The sequence below is a fragment of the Semicossyphus pulcher genome, unplaced genomic scaffold (genome assembly GCF_022749685.1).
Source record: "Semicossyphus pulcher isolate SPU_LCO1_2020_fin unplaced genomic scaffold, fSemPul1.0.p SCAF_14, whole genome shotgun sequence".
Classification (NCBI taxonomy): Eukaryota; Metazoa; Chordata; class Actinopteri; order Labriformes; family Labridae; genus Semicossyphus; species Semicossyphus pulcher.
Genome location: NW_027211648.1, coordinates 25,931,266 through 25,953,561, shown reverse-complemented (window position 1 = coordinate 25,953,561; position 22,296 = coordinate 25,931,266). Strand labels below are relative to the sequence as shown.

Genomic DNA, 22,296 nt, shown 5'->3' with positions numbered 1-22,296 from the left:
ATTGTTCATGTATAATCTACTTTTTCTAGCCACAGAACCACGTAAAACCAACTGAAATACGTATTTAGGAAAAAAAGTTGTCTGTCTATATATTTTCATAGTTGCATATAGTATAACATATCATAATTATTCTGTAACAATTGATCCTTTACATATCTTGTATCGTGTATCTTGTATTGTGTATTTTTATACTTAGGTGCCTTTTTAAAAGTGGTTTACAAGCCGCCTTTAAAATTGATGAAATGTTCCCATCTCAGAACTAATCAATGTAACTGTACTTACTTTTGTATATTGTTTTCCAATATAATTAAATGCAACATTTTATCAAAATACATCTTATGCAGTGTATGCTGTTTTTTTTTTTTTTTTAGCCTAGTACAAAATACTGTAATGGGACTACATTTTTTATCAAATAGAATTGTTTTGGGAGTAGAGGGAAAGGCTTAAGTAAGTAAAAGACAACCCTAGACAGTTGGATAAATAGTTTCCTTTGAAAACTTTCACATTGGTACAACTCAAATTTAATCAAACCAACAGCGGGGAAAAGGACTACAATTACCAGAAACCCCCAAACCCACCACTTCCGCTTTACGGTTACCATTGGAGACCAAGGGAAGCTACAGTTTATGAGTTCTGTAGTCTACCATAGGCGTCACATTTGAACAGCTTTTCTGATAAGTTTGTTCACATTATTAAACATAATCACAGTCGGAATGTTATTGTATGTGGTTACACTAAAAGTTAACCGTCCTTGTCACTCGGTATCCGTGTCGCGTTAGATAGGTAACTAGCTAAGCTAACGGTAGAAGCTAACATTCACCATTACGAGGCCATGGATGTATAAACGTTAGCTAACCTAGCAACAAAAAAAGTAAACTCACGTTATGTTAGTTTCCTGTTATGTAAACTAGTATGACTACGCCGTAAGCTGTTCGTTTGAAATAGAAAGGTCTGTACCGTTATCACCATGTTTATCTACCTAAGCAAGAAGGTGAGTGTCTGACACCCTCTGGTGCTCTGCCACCTATTTAACCATATATCAATATGTCGGTTAAGACAAAAAGGGATCGTTAACAGTTGATTTCCCGTGTTTTATAGATTGCTATCCCAAACAATATCCATCTAAAATGTGTCTCCTGGAACAAAGATCAAGGCTTCATTGCCTGTGGAGGAGACGATGGCCTTCTCAGGGTTCTCAAGCTTGAAACTCAGACAGGTGAGTTCAGGGGATTGAGCGAACAGCCTGCACTGTCCGTGGAAACACCCTGTTTCCCCACTATTTCTAGCTACCCCTATCTCAAGGAGCTTTAGATGGTGACGACACAAGTGACAAGCTTTTTGCATGTATATTGAAACTTGATTTAACCCCATGTTACTTAAAAAACAACCCATATCCCTTCTAAAATATCATCGATCTTGTCACTAAACCAGGGCCAGAATTTACGTTTTTAATGTTTTTACCAGATTCTCACGCTATGTTTTCAGCCACCTCTAAAATCTATGTAGTACTCTTGAACTGTAAACACTGAGCTACTGGTACCTAATAGAAGTATACTATATATACATTATATCAAACATAACCCATATCCTTCCGAAAATGTCAATCATGTCACAAGACAAGGGCATGAAACACAATTTTTACCTCAAATGTGGAAGGTCACAAAATGTTTCTATTCGGCACTCTTTGTTTTACGTCTGCCATTTTTCAAATCTATGTAAAACACTTTTGAACTGTAAACACTGACTCACTGGCACCTGACAGAAGAAATATGGAATAACCTAAAGCTCCTTCTTTCTTGTAATTGAAGAATTTCTTTATTGAAATACTCTTTATCAATATGAGAATAACCCTTCTGCCATGGTGGCAGTTGACACAATTTTTGTGACTTGCACAGACCACATTTACAGTTTATTTGGCATGTAATTTCATTTTCTGCAATAGCCTAAATCTGTAACACTTCTTGGGTTGTAAGAGTAAAGTTTGTAAGACTATAAAGAATTGATGGCATAATATGAACACTTAAATTACAGTGAAACTGTATGTCCTTGTTCCTTGTTTATCCAACATGTATTTAATACTGTTATAATGTTCCATACTTTCCAGCTTTTTGTTGAAGTCAGTCTGTCAGAGTTAAAGCGGTTATGTAATGTCCATGTGTCCAGGCTTTAGGATTTTTAAATTGACGCCTCTTACATTGTGTTACATTACATTAAGTTGTTAAACAAAGATGGAAGACGGAAAATGATAAAAAAAAAAGTGTGTGCTGTTATTAACCTACACACTACTTCCACACTAGTCTTTTTTTTTATCAATTGCCTCAACAGCAAGAATGTATTTACTCTCATTGTTGGAGTTATGAAAATGATCTCTTACTCTTTTACTGGTTTGTCATCAGACGATGCCAAACTTAAAGGCCTTGCTGCACCCAGTAATCTGTCGATGAACCAGACTCTAGAGGGACACAGTGGTAAGTTTTAAAACCTTTTATCATTATACTCTGCTAGTAACAGCCAGCTTACTAAAATAAAAACACAGGAAAATATCTCACACTTCATTTTGCGACACACATGCAGGAGCAGTACAAGTGGTCACATGGAATGAACAGTATGAAAAGCTGACAACTAGTGACCAGAACGGACTCATCATTGTATGGATGCTCTACAAAGGTGATAACTGCTGTCAAACCTAAAATAGAAGTTGCCTTGTAGTATATTCAGCATTTTACAGTTGTTATTCTATGCCGCCTCTGAAGGTGCATGGTACGAGGAGATGATCAACAACCGGAACAAGTCTGTGGTGAGGAGCATGAGTTGGAATGCTGACGGTCAGAAGATCTGCATAGTGTATGAGGATGGAGCGGTCATTGTTGGATCTGTTGACGGTAAAAGAAGATTTATAGTGCCATTTTTACAGATTAAATGCATGGCGATTATTCAAAATATTTTATTTTATATATACAACTGTTATATACAATATCCTGTTTTTGCAGGAAACCGGATTTGGGGAAAGGAGCTAAAGGGAAATCAACTCGCTCATGTGGCGTGGTCGCCAGACAGCAAGATCCTCCTCTTCGGCATGGCCAACGGGGAGGTCCAAATCTATGACAATCAAGGAAACTTCATAGTGAGTGCACATACAGAACCACGTGGCTTTCTGACCCATAGGATGCTTGTTGTGCAAATACAAAATGTAGGTTTAATGCACGGTAGATAGTTCCAGATGCAGGCTTTCAGTGCACATGAAAGCAGCAGGTTTTGGAAGAAGTTTTTATTGAAGATTGTCAGAGGGCAGATTGTGGGAAAAACATCTCTGTAAAGCTTTTCTTGGAGATTATCTTGTAACTGATCCAAAAATAACAGTGGATTTGGGAAAGTAAGCTCTTGACTTTTCTCTATTCACTTCTAGTGAAATCGAAAAAAGACAGAGTAGTAGAAAGTAGAAAATGCAATGCACAGCACTACCAACCGCATTGCTTGCTTCAAGCTGTACATACCATTGTTCATGCACATGAAATATAAAAAACAATACTTTGATTTACTCTAAAAGATGACTGTCCTGTAAGAGACAGAGAGTAAGAGAGTCGTGTCTTCATATGCTGAAAGTTTGTTAGGGATTTAGGAATAAGAGACAACCAATCCTGCTTTTAAGGGGCTCCTCAACAATAAAAAGACAATATAATAACAATAATACTTTTTATTTTTATACAACAGAAGAAGCTAAATTTCCTTTACAAAAAAGTGAAGAAGCTGGAGAATAAATCATACAGGCCCCATTTGACAAGAAGAGGTATATGCCATGAAAAATAGAATATATAAAAGATACAAATAAAAAAAGGAGGACTGACAGCCAGTTAATCTCTGCTTTGGGTAGGGAGTCTCATGGTAAGTTTTGGTGCATATTTCAAGGCTGAGCCCCCAATTTTCTTATTTCTGTGACACTTGGAATTACAAAAACCCACTGCAGAGGATCTAACAGGCCGTCAGGTAATATAAAATAATGTAGGGTGGTCCCAAATAATTAAGAGGCTTTCAAGAGACTTACAAGAAACAAGTGGCAGAACTTTAAAATCAAACCTAGGAGACAGTGGGAGCCAGTACAGGTAATCTACAGTAGACAGCAGCTCAGTCTGTAGGGACTTGGCTTGGGAACCGGAGGGTGACCAGTATGGATCAAGTATGGAATTGGGGTTTATAACTGCAGAGGTACCAGTTTCTTTCCTGGGTACTGTCGAGGTGCCCTTGGGCAAGGCACAGAATCCCCAACTGCTCGGGGTGCATGTCCATGTGCACTCACTCTGACATCTCTACATTAAAGCTCCTGTGAGGAGTTTTTCGCAGGTTTTGAAACAGACTGAAATTAATTCTGATTGCTCTGTATGACCTATAAAAGCAAACCAGACCATCATCGACAAGATTGAATATTTTTATATAGTTATTTTTAATGCCTGAAAGCGCTGGTGGGGGGTAGGTGTCAGAAGTAGCAATTAACTGCACGCTGCCTTTGTTTACATTTTCCAGGGCAGAAATTTAAAGTGTGAGTGATACATATGACTGTTAAAGAAACCAGGTTGAGATTTTTGTTAAAATACACCACGTAAGCATGTACAGGACAAAATGAGCAAAGAGATAAGAGGTACGGCTTTGTCCACAGGGGGTGCCAAACTCAACACAAACCAAAAGTTACTCACAGGAGCTTGTGCAATGCATGTCCATGACCTGTTTGTGCATTTGTGTATAACAGAGTGAAAACATTGAATTTCCCCTTGGGGATTAATAAAAGTATGTCTTCTAAAAAGGGGGCTGAAATAATGTCTTGTTCTAGCTCTAAGTTTGGTAGCGGAGTTCAGAATTAATTGTAGTTTATGAATTAATTGTTTTGTAAGACCAGTGAAAAGATCATAAAAGAAGTTATGTCTACTTGACATAAATGCATGAGCAAGCTTTTGGGTATCTTGTTGAGGTAAGAAGGGCCAGACCTTTGCAATATTTATAAAGTGAGAGAGAGCTGCTTAGTGATTAGTGCTTCTCCCTTTATTTCAAGCACATCATATGCATTATAACCATTCTTATGTTTCAGATGAAAATGTCCATCAGCTGTCTCACCAATGCGACTGGAGCTGTCAGTATCGCGGGCATCCACTGGTACGCAGGAAGTGGGGGCTACGTTGAACCAGACTGTCCGTGTCTCGCCATCTGTTTTGACAATGGAAGATGCCAGATCATGCGCTACGAGAATGATGAAAGTAAGCGTTTAAACTACAAAGACTGCAGTATATTCTCCAGGTTACACTTCAATTAAATGTTTACCAATGGCTGCCCTTTTCTACAGACCCAGTGTGTATTGACACTCTGATGAATGTGGTCAGTATCCAGTGGAATCATTGTGGCAGTGTTCTGGCGGTGGCCGGTTCTCTCCGAGCTTCAAATCTGGACAAAGAATTTAATGTTGTGCAGTTCTACACACCATTTGGAGAGGTGAGGGTGGAGATTTTGCTGTTGAGCCATGCAACATTGTTGGCTGGGTGAAAATGAATTGATTGATAATTTTGCACTTTTGGTGTTTAAACAGCATCTGAGAACTCTGAAAGTACCTGGGAAGCAGATGACAGGAGTTGGCTGGGAAGGAGGAGGGCTGCGTATTGGCCTGGCTGTAGACTCTTACATCTACTTTGCCAACATAAGACCAGACTACAAGGTGATTTCCAACACTTGTTACTTGCTTTGATGAAGGTTTATGGTAAAAAAATATATATTTACAGGTATATTCTAAAGACAATTGTCCAACGAGAAAGCCTATACTTAAGATGCCTGTCAGATGCAAACTAAGAGTATTCATCATGGCAGGATGAATTAAACAGATTAAAATTAAAACCTTGTTTCATATAGTAACCGTTATGGCAGTCAGTCACGTTGTTAATATGCATACGTCATCCTCCTCCTCACTGTTTGCTGTGAAATTGAAGATTTCAAATGTTCCAAATGTTTATAAAGCAGTGCACATGTACTTACAATAACCCAACTACTTGGGGAAATATCTACTTCTCTTCAACTTCACTTCAACTTCTGACAAAGGGTTACTTGAAGGAACATGTCTGTGATTTTATCATACTTTTGTCATACAAAATATGACTCTAACCAGCTCTTTTTTCTCTCTTTTTACAGTGGGGCTACTGTTGCAGCACTGTAGTGTATGCCTACACTAAGCCAGAGCGGCAGGAGTACTGTGTGGTATTCTGGGACACCAAAAACAACGAGAAGTTTGTCAAATATGTCAAGAGCTTGATGTCCATCACTACGTCTGGGGATTTCTGCATCCTAGCCAGCAAGGCGGATGACACCCAGCCACAGGTACAAACACATCTGGATTATATGTCCTAACATGGCAGAGGGAAAAAAATTAATTATCTACCAAAGATTGAAGTTGACTTGATATGCTATTTAACATTATTCTTTGCTTTACAGTGTTAATAAAGTATAAGATACATAATGAGCTGTAATGTTTAGGATCACTAACATTTCTTTTCACATCTTTGAACATTTGTCTCATTGACTGCCACACAGGAGGATGCTGAGTTAGAGTCTGCGAGTCATGCAAGGGTAAGGGGAGCCACGAATAATGAGGAGTATTGGTTTTAATAAAGAAACGAAAATAGACCTGTAGAATAATTTTGCTCTATTGTGTGTTTTTCAGTACGTCTTGATTCTGTGCAACTCCATCGGGACTCCACTGGACTCAAAATACATCGACATTGGTGAGTTCATACAGTTTAAAGAAAGAAATATTCTTGTGATTCCAACTTATTAGCGTTTTCTTGTCAACACACCCTATGAGTAAATTTTCGTATATTTTGTCATCTTTTAAACAAGCCGCGCTTGCCTGCAAGCGTGCATACAGGGTTAGGGTGAACTTGGCAATATTGTTCTTGTTGCACAGCTGTGGGTGGATCAAAGTTCTAAGTTGCCAGAAGGTTGGTGTATTACTTCAAGCTTACATGGGACATCACACCCTGCATAGAGAAATGGTGGCTGGCGTTCTGCCACCTGCGCCCACAGTTACATCATTCATGAACCCACAGCACCCATTAGCAAACAGACAGTGAGCACTGGGTGTCTTCATATCTCACAGATATTCAGAGTTCTGTCTCTGCTTCACATGGTCAAATGTTTGCCGGGAAGCAAAGCTCAGGTCAGGACAGTTCAAAGTCTGCAGGTTTGAAAGCCTTGGTGGTCTGAATGTGTTTCAGCTACCTCTGCTAGGTAAATAATAAGAGAGAGGTGAAGTGAGTGTCCAGTGGTCTCATGGTGGCTTTTCTCCAGACTAGTTTATCTGTTTGAGAACATTCTGTTTTCAGGGAAGTTTTACTGTAGTTTGGCACAAGTTAACTCTAACAGGGAATCTACACAGGCATTGTATTTGAAGCATATTTTTGACAGGCGTGTGCTGGGACAGAGCTGCTCCAGTGTTATTCAATGCTGCAATCTCCACCAGACGCGTATGCTGCACGGGAGACGGGGGCGTAATACACAAGTAATTTTCTGCTGCTCTGTTCGATTTATGCGTCCAGTCTATTTTTCCCCGCTGCTGCGTGTCAGTCAAGTGTACTGACTGCTATATAAATACATGCCCACAACCAAGGAATACATGTTAAACGATGTGATCTCTTCATTTTGGCCAACTTTGATTTCAGTTTCCAATTGAAGTTATTGATATGTTCGATGAGCAGGCAAGCAATTTGAAAGACCAATGAAGATGTACATTTCCTCAACATCTGGGTATACCATTCCTATTAATTCATTCACATTTGACTTCTACATCAAACATAAATACACAATTTATGCACAATTAAGAAATAAGTCTACAAGTTGGTTGCAAAGTTGTCTTCTTCTACTGTTTCCGGCAGACTGCACACTTTTTGGCGTCACTGCCTCCCCTATTTATGGCCACGAATCACAACTACCATTGGCTAACTTTGAGACTTATCTTTTCTGTAGTCGCAGCCCTTGTAGATTGCAAAATAGATGCTGTTGTGACACTTTATCTACCAAAATAAAACTTAACTACTATTGTACGTTTCTCACTGTCTATAAGTTGGATGTAGCCATTGTGATGTCACCTATTTGTCTGTGACCTACCGTTTTAAATCCCTAAGTACAGCATAAAGACCAACTCCACCTTGGTTTTTAGTAGACAGAAGTGACCATATTTGGAGGCGAGGGTGGAGCTGGAGAGCAAAGGGTTAGCTCACACGAAGTTATCAGCAAATTTTAGTGATAGCTTGGTTACCAAGATTAATCTTGAAGTCACTGTTACTGCGATATCAGTTGGAATGCTAACCTGGCTATTGAAAGAAAACAGGTTGTGTGTAGGTTACTTACAGCTTAATGAACAGCAAAATTTTCAGTGGTAGCGACTCGTCAGTCACAAGGAAGCCAAACATACACTCCATATTATTAATTTACAAATGAACACCATTCTGTGTTGAAGAAGACTTGAGACTTTTAATTGAGATGTAAACATGTTAGGGAAAGGTTTTCTATGGTATAAATCCAGTAAGAATAATGTAATTTTCTCATCTGCTTTCATAGGAGCTCTTTTTGCACCCTCCCTGCTGGCCAAAATAAAGAATGTAGGTTTAAGGAACTTCCACATTGGCTTCGGTTTTCATACCTGTTGTCTTCTTCCAATTGTTATAGTCTGTGGTGCATGTGCCGACACTGTATGGTTTGAAATCAACAAGAACAGACAAAAACACTTACAACTTCCTCATGTTGTTACACAGTCTTCTGCAGATTAAATTTAATGGAAGGGTTAGTGTTAGGGTGGTACCAAATGACAAACAATACTTTAAACACAACACTTATCTTCATTTTGTTATTAAGTTTGATGCTTGTCTACTTGTTCAGACCCACTGTTTGTCACCATGACCAAGACACATGTGATCGCTGCATCCAAAGAGGCTTTCTACCTGTGGCAGTACAGAGTGGCAAAGAAATTAACTGCCCTGGAGATCAACCAAGTGACCAGGACGAAGAAGGAGGGAAGAGAGAGGTGAGTTATTTTACAGCTGAAGCTGCATCTCAAAAGTATGTCATAAGGAGTGAATTAAACAAAGCTCAGTAGTGGAAAGGGACAAAGTAGAACACCCACGTCAGAACTTACAGTACACATGAAGCAGCTCATGGAAAGTTACATGGAGGCAAGATACACGCAAGGCTGCATTCAGTGAGTCAGTAGATGAAACCTTGGGTTTACTGGCACACTGTTTCACTGTAGTAGTGTTGGGGCTGCCACAGCCATGAAAAGGATTCATTCATCTGAATCAAATGCCATTGAGGTTCCAGACAGGCTGGGCATGGCCGAATGTCCTGCCAGGACTACCCTCGCACCTGGACAACAGTTCACCTCAGGGGAAAGGGCAACTGTTTGTCTCACTGGCTGTCTCTCATTTATTCTCGCTTCCTGTCTAGGGTCTATCACATCGACAGCAATCCATCTGGAGCCAATGACAGTGGTCCAGACTTTGCAAAAGCCTTGACAGTAAGAGACATTTTATACCTCTCAAGTTACACTGGTTTTGTAAGAGTGAGGTTGTCGCACAAAATTAACTCTCCAAAGAAACCTCAGAACCTTTTTTAGAATTTCTTTAGAATTGAATCTCTTCTTTTTCTGGATTTGAGAACCATTTTGTCTTATTTGATTTTTAAAGCAGGTTAATTTAAAAACCCAACTTTTAGATTGTTATTATTATAAGAACCATAAAAATTAGAGCATTCTTTTTGCAGTGGAAAGCTTTCGTCTTTCTTGACGTCACGTTGTAGGTTTGCTGATGACTTTGATTGCTTTACTTGTGGTTTAAAATTTAGTGTCAAATGTATGTGCATAAACTCCTTCTAGTTATAGTTTAAGGTAATAATCTCGAAGATTTTCATTTAAATAAATGTCTGTTAAGTGTATCGCTGAATGATGAAAGTCTTTGCATTTGCAGTATATAGTAGAATTACGGACTGGGTGTCGAGATTCGCAGAAAAAATCACAAGCGGCGCCAAGTTAGTGACAAGATCAGCAGTGGTGCTAAGCAGCTGCTTTTCCGGTTTCTGTAAACATGTAAATGGTAATCTACTATGGCTGAACAAACAAAGAAAAGATGGATGACTACAGATACAACTTCAAAAATACGTGAAAATCCAAAGAAAAAGAAACAAATTTGACGCTCAGATGAAGCAAACAGTCTAAAAAGGAAAGTGACCGTCAGCGAGGAAAATCAAGAGTGACAACCGTAACAAAGGGAGCCAGCTGTAGACATCTCGTTAAAGTGGGAAGTGTCCTCCAATTACTGTATATCGCCATTAGGGGGAGCTCAAGAGAACAAAACGGAATTCTAAGAGATTGTCTGTTTAATTTAGGAAAACTAGTGAACAAAGGAAATACATTCAGTAACAATAAGGTCATTATTTACTACAGATATATTATATAAATTCTAATGGTTTGCATGTTTCTGATCTTTTTCAGGCGACTCGAGATCCCATTTGTTGTATTACAGCAACAGATAAGACCCTGATTGTGGTATGTTCATCAGTGTTTTAATTATGTAATTTGTCGCTGTTAAAAAAATGAAATTTAAGTAAAACAATGCTTGTTTGGGTGTATGTGTGCTTAAGGGCAGAGAGTCCGGAACCATCCATAGATACAGCCTCCCAAATGTGGTTCTCATCAATAAATACACTTTGAACAACAGAGCCTACTACCTGTCCTTGAACTGCAACTCCAGGTAAGCATTACATGGTCTAATGCAGATTAAACTTGTTGCTATATAGATATCTTTTGTAAACAACTCAAACATGGTTCAGATTGAATCGAAGCTCAAGTTTGCAGAGCTGTCGCACAACATGTAATTTTTATGTCCCGCAGTCGTCTGGCCATAATCGACATCGCAGGCGTACTGACTTTGTTGGACCTTGAGGTTCGTGCCTCCACAGATGACAGCACGGGTAGTCAGGCGTCTGCAGGAGATCCATCCAAGTTTGAGCGCAAGGATGTTTGGGACATGAAGTGGGCGAATGACAATCCTGATCTGTTCGCCATGATGGAGAAGACAAGGATGTATGTTTTCAGGAACCTGGACCCAGAAGTGAGTGCTCAGGTGTTTGTGTGATGGTCAGCTTCTTTGCCCTTTTGTGCCAATAATGTGTTGCATCTTTCTAAAACAGGAACCAATTCAAACCTCCGGATACATTTGCAACTTTGAAGACCTGGAAATCAAATCTGTTCTGCTTGATGAAATCATGAAGGTAAACATTTGGTCAAAAGTAGTCCTTGCTCATGCTCATGTTGTAACGTAACCACTTATGCTAATATCAAGAAGCATATTTTATCATGGTATTAATTCTTTGTAAAGGTATAATAAGTAGGATTTGTCCTTGCATTTTGTCAACAACACACCCTCCTCCTGGGCTCTTCGTCACCAGAAGCTCACTCTCACTCTCTTGTGCGATAACACGCCCTCCCCACCGAGCTAACACCGACAGCATTATGGTTACCTTTGCGCTAGAATGCTAACCCATGGTTACCGTTGCACTAGCATGCTAAGCGCCGGTTAGCTTTGCACTAGCATGCTAACACGCCAGTTACCTTTGCGCTAGCATGCTAACCACCGGTTACCTTCGTGCTAGCATGCTAGCTGCCTGTTACCTTTGCGGTAGCATGCTACTTGCCGGTTAGCTTGTCCTACCCGGCTTGAGGCACTGACCTGTCCAACAGAAAGAAGGCCAACTCTACATCGCTCTTTCGCCATGTTCGCCGGTCTGAATGGGGCCCAGCTGCTAATTTAAACTACTCCCACACTCACCTGTACGCTGTGATTGGCTCAGTGAACCACAACAGCGCTCCTCCTGAAAACATCCCGTACAAAGCAAAACAACAGAATAGATGCAGAGTGAAGGGTCTCACACACACTCACCAACACACATGTACAGAGGCCCATAAGTGATGATTTATATTATATTATATTTGTAAAAGTCTACATTTGTAAAAGTCTACATTTAATTTTTCTAGGAAAATACTACTTATTATACCTTTAAAGATTCTAAAGGAGTTGTTTTTATATTAGTTAAAATATTTGTTTGCTAATATTGGACCAGTTGATTACAAAATGATTGTATTTCATCCCACTATTAACAGGCATCAAGAGAGACTTTACAATAAGTTGAACTTTGTTAAACCTTGAACGTGCTATGAGGTGTAGTTTTTATACAGTGATTTAATTAATTATTCCATTATCTTTCTCTTGCTTTAGGATCCAGAGAGGCCGAATAAAGACAACCTCATCAACTTTGAAATCCGCTCCCTGAGAGACAGTCGTGCTTTGATTGAAAAAGTGGGGATTGAAGATGCCTCACAGTTCATCGAAGACAATCCACACCCAAGACTCTGGTTAGAACAAAATTGTGATCTTTACCTTACTTTTTTTATCATGACCAACTGATCCATTATACGATCAACAGTCAGAGCTGATGCATCCTTAGGTGGTTCCCCCACAGGGGTGTCCGAGGTTTTTGCTCCCTGCATAGGCTTGTTTTTGGTCGTCATCTGTGCAAACGTTAGTTGTTGTTTCGATAATAAGGAGAAGGAAAAAAAGTTTTTGTGCAGCTTTGAAGTTTAGGATGCAATTTGGATAGTTGTAGGGTTGGTTTAAAGGCTGAAATTTAGCAAAATTGTTCTGTTCATGCAGAGCTCAAGTGTTCATGAGCTCCTCCCCTTTAGATGGCTTTGTTGTGCAAGCACAAATTCCATCCATCCATTTTCTATACCGATTATCCTGTTCAGGGTCGCGGGTGGCTGGAGCCCCTCATTGGACCAGAGGCCGTATACACCCTGGACTGATCACCAGTCAATCACAGGGCTGACACATAGAGGCAGACAACCTTTCACGCTCACATTTACACCTATGGGCGCTTTAGAGTCGGCAATGAATCTAACGAGTCTTTGGACTGTGGGAGGAAGCCAGAGTAGCTGGGGGAAACTCACGCATGCACGGGGAGAACATGCAAACGGGGTTCGAACTAGGAACCTTCTAGCTGTGAGGCTAACCACTGCACCACCGTGCAGCTGCACCACCGTGCAGCCTGCAAGCACCACAAAAGTAATTGATATATAATGACGAAAACTTTAAGCCTGTTCAAGAAATCATTGTTTTCTGTATAGTGAAGAGCACCAAGGTATGAATGCACAGCACCTAGAATATGAAGCCAGAAGCAGGTGGTTTGTTTTGTAGTTAACTAGTTAAGAGTAACCTAAAAAAGAAAAATGCTACATACATTGCTACATAATGATTCTCAGTAATAAAACAAGAATGGGTGTGACACACAGGAGGACTGAACTGTGGTAATCTTTTTTAAGTGAGCACTGCTGGTGTGGGAGGATGTTAGCAAGTACCACAGATTTATGATCTTTTGAAGCAGCAGTGTGATCACCGTTGCTCGTGTGTGTTCTCTGGCTGGTGTGTCAATTCTTGCAGCGTCCCTCAAAATCTGGCAACACAGAAAATAGCCCTTTCTATTCTAGGAGTCAGTTGTACTCTGAAGGCAGGATTATATTTCCACTCATCTCATACAGATATAAAGTTGAAGAATCCTTGAGTTAGACAACTATGGATTGCTAACAGACATTTATTTTGTAAAGACCACTCACACATTGATTCACAGTTACATAGCAGCCTCAATCATGGATTTATGAGCAATTTTATACAGCTTAATTGCTCCAATCCTGGTTAAATAAAAATTATCATATTAGAGTGGATATAAAGATTTATTTAATTTAGCCTTACTGTTGATAGTAGCTAACTGACCTCTTTCCCCGTTATGAACCCATCAGGCGTCTGCTGGCTGAGGCAGCCCTCCAGAAACTAGATCTGAAGACGGCTGAGCAGGCGTTTGTCCGCTGCAAAGACTACCAGGGCATCGAGTTTGTCAAGCGACTGGGAAACCTGCAGAGCGAGCCCATGAAGCAGGCGGAGGTGGCAGCTTATTTCAGCAGCTTTGAGGAAGCAGAGCGGATGTATCTGGATATGGATCGCAGGTAGCCATATTTGATGGTGAAATCAGGTCTTTAAGTAATTCCTTCAGTTCTTGATTACTTTTGTTAAATTTTTCATGTCCTCATTACCTTATGCCATCAGTGGGTGTTTTTTTTTTGTAGGGACCTTGCTATCAGCCTCAGGATCAAGCTGGGAGACTGGTTCAGGGTGCTGCAGCTGCTCAAAAGTGGCTCTGGGGACTGTGATGATGCTCTGCTGGAACAGGCGTACAATGCAATTGGAGACTACTTTGCTGACAGACAGAAATGGTATGGACATGTTTACTTTGCATTGTCTTTCTACTGTCGTTAAGTGTATTAATCTACACATCCTGGGCTTTGAAAATGCTGCATAATTTGAGTAGCAAAGAGCTAATTACTAGAAAAATGTGATCTATCTTTTAAGGTCAAAGGAAACACTTCCTTCCAAGGTTTTAAAGTGATCTTGAGATTTTCATTTAAATAAATGTCTGTTAAGTCACTATATATCGCCAAATGAGGTAACACAATGGTGATTGAGTCTATGGCCCACTGACTTTGCATTTGCAGTATTATGGACTGGGCGTCCGGTGCAACTCTCACAGAAAAAATCACAAGTAGCACCCAGTTAGTGATGCGTTTTCCATCACCCAGCAGTGGTTGGTCTGCCAGAGAGGGCAGAAGGTGTACTTTATTAATCCCTGAGGGGAAATTCAATGTTTTCACTCTGTTATTATTACAAACATGCTACACACGCAATACACACATGCGCATGGATTCGGTGCCTTGCTCAAGGACACCTCGACAGCTACCAGTCCCAATTTCCACATTGGTCCGTACCGAGACTTTAACCGGCCACCCTCTGGTTCCCAAGCCAAGTCCCTACGGACTGAGCTACTGCTTTTCTGGTCTCTGCAAGTGTTGCGAGTAAACAGTAATCTACTATGGCTGAACAAACAAAGGAAAGGTCGATGACTACAGATACAACTTCAAAAATAAGTGAAATCCAAAGAAAAAAAAAAAGACCATTTACTGCAATAGGTGCTGCCAAAGAGAACGAAACTGAAATCTTCGAGATTATAACTTTGAATATAAATCTTTTCTGTTTGAAGGGTGAATGCAGTGCAGTACTACCACCAGGGTCGTAACCAGGAGAGGCTGGCAGAGTGTTACTACATGTTAGAGGACTACTACGGCCTTGAAAAGCTGACCACTGTGCTGCCAGAGAATCATAAACTTCTACCGGTGAGCCTCATCATCAGCTTTGATGAAAAGAATCTCCCTCTTTAGGCTTAATGTTTCAGTTTCAGACATTAATGACTCTGCGTTGACATTTTCCACCTCTGTGCTGCAGGAGATTGGACAGATGTTTGCCACTGTCGGCATGTGTGAGCAGGCTGTGAACGCCTACCTGAAGTGCAACCAGCCCAAAGCTGCAGTTGACACCTGTGTCCATCTGAACCAGGTGAGAGACAGACAGAGAACCTGTGGCGCCTTTGGATTAAAGACACATTCTGACAGCTATGGACCGCAGCAGTCACTGTGGCACCTGCTGTCCTCCCACTCCCATCCTCTTCCTGAGTGATTTTTAGCCATAGAGTGTGAATGTTTCTCTCAGACCAATGTAAATGTTACCTTTGGGCTGAAGAAAAAATGGTTGCTCCCTTTTATTTTGCTCAGGTTTAGGCTCTTTATTTATCTTATGTAAGCTGCAGCTGTTGTACTGAGTGAAAACTGTGTCGCCACAGGTGGGAACTTTAAAGGAAGTTCACTTACATTGTGCTGTGAGCCTGTGTTCATCCAAAAGAAGTAGCTGTTTACAGTCAAAACCTCCTCCCTTCTCTGCAGTTTCTCCCGCTGTGTTAATGCTGTGCTTTCAACAATGAAAAGAACAGGCTTTCGCTAACTGTTTCCTCTTATCCTTCTTGTTGCTCGTCCCCAGAATGTTTGAAAATTACAGAGTATTCTCACGTTATCCAACTGTGCTTTAAAGGACAGTTTGAAAGTGATTTCAGTTCAGGCTGAATTCTATTCATTTAAACTTGTGCTGTTATTCTTTTGTTTGTCTAATGGGAACAAAAAAATTACTAATGCTCCAGTAGATTGCTTCAGCTGGCATCCGTAAAACAGGCTGTAATGGTTGCAACATAATTCCTTTGGGAAAATGTGCCTGATCAAAGTACATCCAATAAAAACACAAGTTTTCTTCAGAGACAGGTTCGAGTTGTTATTTGTAGCGTATGAAAACATTGCGGAAACAATGCCTACAGAGATAGATTACAGCGGCTGCACCACCCCCTTCAAAGCCACCAGACTCCATTGATAAAAACATAAATTTTACCTTGTAGAAAAAGCCTGTTTGCGAATGTCAACTTAAGCTATATACTGAAGCAATTCCAAAACACACAGTCAAAAATGTAGTTACCCATAAATAGAGATTTCATCTGACAATTTGAATTAAGTAAACTTTGCCCATAGCACTGATATGTCCTATATATTTTTTTGATTTATTTGACAAATTTCATTTTAAAACCTTCTTGGAAAAGTAATGTGTTCTTGTTTTTGAATAAATATTGTCATTTTCTTCCAGTGGAACAAAGCGGTTGAACTCGCCAGGACACACAACATGAAGGAGATTAAATCTCTTCTTTCCAAATATGCTTCACATCTTCTTGAGAAGAATAAAACTTTAGAGGCAGTGGAACTGTATCGCAAAGCACATCACTTTCTTGATGCAGCCAAACTCATGTTTAAGGTATGTTAATGTTTTCATGCTCATTACTTTGGGGCGGCTGTGGCTCAGTGGTAGAGTCGGTCATCTTTTAATCGGAAGGTTTGGGGTTCAATCCCTGACTGCTACAGTCACATGTGGGAGTGTCCTTGGGCAAGACACTGAACCCCAAATTGCTCCTGGGGTATGAACAATAATAATAATAATAATAATAAAACATTTTATTTATAAGCGCCTTTCAGGATACTCAAGGTCGCTGTACAAAAAAACACAAACAAGAGTAAAAACACCAACAAGGGTAAAACAGACCAGGTAAAATACAGGAGTGAATGCATAGATCTGATTGGAGATTGGCACTTAGGCCTTTGCCATCAGTGTGTGAATGTCTACATGTAGTGTAAAAGCAGCTTTTAGTGGTCGCAAGACTAGAAAAGTGCTATATAAGTAAATTCCATTTACCATTACTTTTGAGTAGCTGCATGAAAAAGTGTTTAACTGTTGTGTTTTTATGGCTTCTTCGTTCAGATGAAGAGGTCTGTTCCAAAATAATAAAACTAGAGTTTCAGCTAAACTGAAAATTAACTGGTATATTTTTTACTTCCAACGGTCTCTTATGGCAGGATTTTTAACAGGGTTAATCATGTAAATAAAGGTGAATCACAAGTAGGATCTCATTGCAGGCAATTGTTTTTGTTATATATAACATCTAATATGTGGTTATTTAATTGCTGGGCTCATAACATTAAACTTGTGTCTGCTGTTACAGATAGCAGATGCAGAGGCGGAGAAAAGGACCCGACCTCTGCGGGTGAAGAAGCTCTATGTGCTGGCAGCCCGTCTCGTTGAAGATTACCACGATCAAGTGAAGACGTCACAGCAGAGCAAAGCAAAAGGGAAGAAATCTGAGGTAATGGATCACAGTGTACTTTATAAATACCAGGATTATATCTTTCTAGTATTCTTAAATAAAAGTTTTTAATTTATGGTCTATTCTAGAGCTAGACAAAGTCACGATTGTGTTTATAAATATATTGATAGGCATCATACACTTCACTGCATCCTGTATTTGTCCTTCTTTTTTTTTTAAATAAGGCAACATTTGCACTCGCTGGTCTCCTCGAGGAAGACGCATCCTCTTCAGACAACCGTATCGTGGACAACGCCTGGCGTGGAGCCGAGGCATATCATTTCTTTCTGCTCGCTCAGAGGCAACTGTATGAAGGCTACATGGAGAAGGCCATACGCACAGGTACTAAATCACGCAGGAAGCTTCAGAATATAATGTGATAATTAATTATTAAAGTGTTTCACACACTTACACTACTCAAATTTGTAGTTGTGTTCATGCACTATATATTTAGCTTTAATAGCGCACTCTCTCTTTTTAGACTGTTTAGACTTTTCTATTATTATATCCTTCATATGATTAACAAAACATCATAAATTCCTAGTATTATACAGGTTGTATTTCCAGACATTAAGTGGACATTATTTTGATATTATAGCATTATCAAATTGTAATAGATACATTAGTATAATTTGTGTAAGTAAGTAGAATTGTATGCAGTATCGTTTCAATCTATACAGTAGCGAGACCATCGGGACAAACCTGAGAAATAAGTTAAGTCATCTTAGTAAAAGCTTCATCACACCGACTCCTGTTTAATTTTAGATTCTAAGACAAAACTGTACATGCAGAGAACATCGCTTCACTTTATAAAGCTACATTTTCTTCCTAATGTTTTTGGTGGGTATGGTCTGATTTTTCACCACAAGGAGAGACAGACAGGAGTGCAGAGCAGACAATAACCACAATCCCAACAGCAAATAACTAATAAAAGTAACTATTAATGTAATCTGTGCAAAAGATGCACCGTAAATAAAAATATATACGTGACACAATGTAATTCATTTAGGTAACTCAGGCTTCAGATAGGCAACAAATATGGGAGGATACTTTTGAAATGAGGAAAATTTTCCTGAGAACATCACATCATGGAAAAGCTTGGATGCAGACATTTTGTCTTAATGCATTGCAAAGCTTTTTAAATGTCAAGCAACATATATTGGATTGCCCATGCAGCTGGGATAGCCAAGAAAGCATCTGGTTGGTCCCTGGTATGTGCAGATACTAAATATTAAATAACTTGGATTGGGAGCAGGGGCAAAGAAACAAGACATCCCCCAGTTTCTGGTCATCTGAACAAAGTCTCCTTACTGTCCCACAAAGCTATGATTTAACAGACTGAGCTTTTAAAGCGCAACATCATATTATATGAAAATGACTTCTTGTGTTGATATTGTCTATTTATGGTGTCTAATTTTTTAATAATAATTTAAGAATTTCTTTGTTGCCAAGTATCTTTGGAGATCTTTTGACGTTGCTCAAAGTGGCTCAAAAACAGCAAATAGGTAATAAAATGTAATCTAAAATCACCACCTTTCATGTTCCTGATCGCTTGTGTTGATCTTTAGAAAGCTTGACATGGAACTGAGCTTGGTAACTGGTTATAATCTACATTGTAGTGTACACTACATAATAGTGTTTTGATTGATCGTGGATGTGTTTATAATGAGTGTATTTCTTCAAACCCATGCAAAACATCAACTATGCAAAACTGTGCTCATCTTGCATGTGACACAGGTCATGGTTTACACTACATTTTACTGTTTGGAAGTTGAAATTAATTGTTTTTTCTTTGACTTGGGAATATGGCTCTGTATTTTCCTATAATATATACAACCTGAGTGAAAATCTAACTTTTCTCTGCTTGTGTCCTTTTTTAAGCCCTTCACCTGCGTGAGTATGAGGACATCATCCCGGCTGTGGAGATCTACTCTCTGCTCGCCATTTGCTCCGCCACCAACCGAGCCTTCGGCACATGCTCACAGGCCTTCATCAAACTGGAGTCCTTAGAGAGTCTGGACCCTGAACAGCGGCAGCTTTATGAGGATCTGGCTCTGGAGATCTTCACCAAGCACAGCCCAAAGGACACCCGCACGCTGGAGCAGGACAGGTCATCAGAGGGGTGAGGGAACCAGTTTCACATTATTATGGTATTTAAAAGTGTTGGACAGTGTGGTTAGCTTAGCTCAGATTCACAGATAAGACACATAAACATGTTATCGACATGTTAGTTGGCAGGATCAACAGTAATTGTTTTAAAAAATATTACGGATATGTTATTAATAGCAGTATTTTGGCTAATGAACAATGAATATAGAGTTGTAGAGATAGGGACCAGGGACACGAGAAGTATGTTTTCATCACGTTTCAAACTTAATACGTTTTTCCCCCCTTTTAGGTCGGAAGGAAAACTCCCCACATGCATCGTGACAGGTGTGCCGATCCAGGAGTACCAGTTCTGGATGTGCAGTGTGTGTAAACACTGCGCTATAGAGCAGGAGATCAGCAAATACAACTGCTGCCCGCTGTGTCACACTCAGGTAGCATGACGCTCAAACGAATAAGATAACATGTTATTTGGAGAGGAGACCACAATTGTTAGCATTGTAATGTACATCTGCTTTCATATGAATGTTTCTCCTTCAAAAGTCTTCAAAAACACATGAACTGAAATTGCTTATTTGTGGAAATATCTGCACTTGGTTTAAGTTTAACGTTTAAAGTTCTTGTAACAAATACTCTTGCAGGACAAACACCTACATTGAAACAGTAAAATGTGTTGGCAGCTTGCAAAACAAACAAAATATATTTTCAGTTAGCTCCAATTTATAACTTTAATAGTTTGTGTAAATGCATTTCTTCTATTTTAAATGTTGTAAAGTACTCGAATTGATGTAATGCTTTGTTACCTATTTTCATATGGAAGTAAACATTAAATAAATAGTGACATTTATACAACAATTTTAATGTATTTTGATTGGATTTTTCATTGGATCATGCTGCATTCTCAACCACTGAACATGATGTAGAACTATGGTTCTCAACTGGTGGGTCGGGACACAAAAGTGGGTCGCGAAGATGATTTCAGTGGGTTGCGGAGTGCTTTTATTTTGACTGCCTCATTTGAAAACTATTAATCACCATTAGTACTGTTTAATTAGAATATCCTGTTCAGGGTGGCGGGGGCTGGAGCCAATCCCAGCTGTCATTGCGCGAGAGGCAGGGTCCACCCTGGACTGATCACCAGTCAATCACAGGGCTGACACATGGAAGCAGACCACCTTTCACGCTCAGACCCACACCGCGGGCAATTTAGAGTCACCAATGAACCTAATGAGCATGTCTTTGGACTGTGCGAGGAAGCTGGAGTACCCAGAGAGGACCGACGCATACACTGGGAGAACATGCAAACTCAGAAACACAGAAAGGCCTTCTACATCTGAACCAGGATTCAAAACAGGAACCTTCTAGCTGTGAGGCGATGGTCCTAACAACTGAACCCCCAATCAGATTTCAGCAAGACTGCTTCTATTGTTGTGGGATTTTGCCAGGGTGCAAATGTTGCTGTGTTTAAGTTGCTGAGTCAGGACATTTTTTTAAACCTTTATTTTAGTGGGATTTACAAGAAAAGGCTGCAGCATTAAAAAAGTTTCAAAAAAAGACAAACAACTTTAAGGCAACTCACACCAAGTTAAAGGATCATCAACTTTAAATAGACTTTTACCAAAGATGGAACAGGTTTGAAGGTCGTCATCCATAATGTGTGTGCGTGACTGAAGGTCGCAGCTTCTGAAAGTTTCACGAGTCAGTGGGGAACATGAATAAAAAGCAGTTCATGCAGCATGGCCTTATAAAGAAAACTTCCCCCGAGTACCAGCAAATGTTTGCCTGAAATATATTGCCCTGTGATTGACTGGTGATCAGCCCAGGGTGTAACCCTGCCTCTCGCCCAATGACAGCTGGGATAGGCTCCAGCCACCCTCCTGCACCCCTGAACAGGATAAGCAGTACAGATCATTTATGGATGGATATTGTTTTTTAAGAAGTTGGCCATCAACATTGTTTGTATGGTAAAAAATTCACACAATACACATGATTGCGGGAAATTAGCATTGAATATATAACCTAATCCTAATGTGGTCTCTGCTGAAGTTGCTCAGATACAGTCTTCTCCTGCCACCTACTGTCAGTAAATAGTATTAGTATTTTGACTACAGCAGCCTAATCATTATGTAGTCATAGTATAAAAGCTATTTTCCAATTTGTCTCACTATGTTTGGCTTCAGCATATTAACTACCACAGCCCGATTTGTCTTAATAATTACTTACAATGAATAATGATTCCTAAAGTTGGCCAGGCAATGACGACTTTTAAATGACAATTGAATAAGGAGTTACTGTTTCATCAGCAGGAATTTCAGTATCACTCCATCACACTGAGGATCTTCAATCCATCTGAGTAATTAACTCACATTGTGCTCTTTGCAGACTGTGTATATTTTGTCCTTATTCTCTTTTAAGGCTTTCAAATGAATTATGCAAATTATACTGGATGTTGGCACATAAAAAAAAGTGCCAATATATGCTGAAAATAAATAAAAAATTAAG

At 39.7% G+C, this 22,296-nt stretch overlaps 1 protein-coding gene across 1 annotated transcript; it reads left to right on the top strand.

The window, feature by feature from the left end:
* The first annotated feature begins 906 nt into the window (after window positions 1-906).
* Window positions 907-20,606, top strand: wdr35 (WD repeat domain 35). Its single transcript, XM_069662013.1, has 28 exons — window positions 907-991; window positions 1,099-1,216; window positions 2,397-2,468; window positions 2,575-2,667; window positions 2,754-2,882; window positions 2,991-3,124; window positions 5,078-5,243; window positions 5,330-5,475; window positions 5,570-5,695; window positions 6,163-6,348; window positions 6,562-6,597; window positions 6,692-6,752; window positions 8,905-9,049; window positions 9,469-9,538; window positions 10,511-10,564; window positions 10,660-10,769; window positions 10,910-11,129; window positions 11,209-11,289; window positions 12,294-12,430; window positions 13,871-14,074; window positions 14,195-14,341; window positions 15,163-15,295; window positions 15,405-15,515; window positions 16,641-16,805; window positions 17,548-17,688; window positions 17,874-18,030; window positions 19,570-19,810; window positions 20,087-20,606. The coding sequence occupies exons 1-28, from the start codon at window positions 968-970 to the stop codon at window positions 20,235-20,237; spliced, it is 3,558 nt and encodes a 1,185-aa protein (XP_069518114.1). The 5' UTR covers window positions 907-967; the 3' UTR covers window positions 20,238-20,606.
* Window positions 20,607-22,296: the final 1,690 nt, after the last annotated feature.

What these genes read in the sequence shown, in the direction of transcription:
- wdr35 (XM_069662013.1), top strand. Translation starts at nt 968, where the DNA reads ATGTTTATCTACCTAAGCAAGAAG. An exon ending in TTATCTACCTAAGCAAGAAG is followed by an intron (nt 992 to 1,098) that starts GTGAGTGTCTGA and finishes CGTGTTTTATAG; the next exon opens with ATTGCTATCCCAAACAATAT. An exon ending in CCTGTGTCCATCTGAACCAG is followed by an intron (nt 15,516 to 16,640) that starts GTGAGAGACAGA and finishes ATTTTCTTCCAG; the next exon opens with TGGAACAAAGCGGTTGAACT.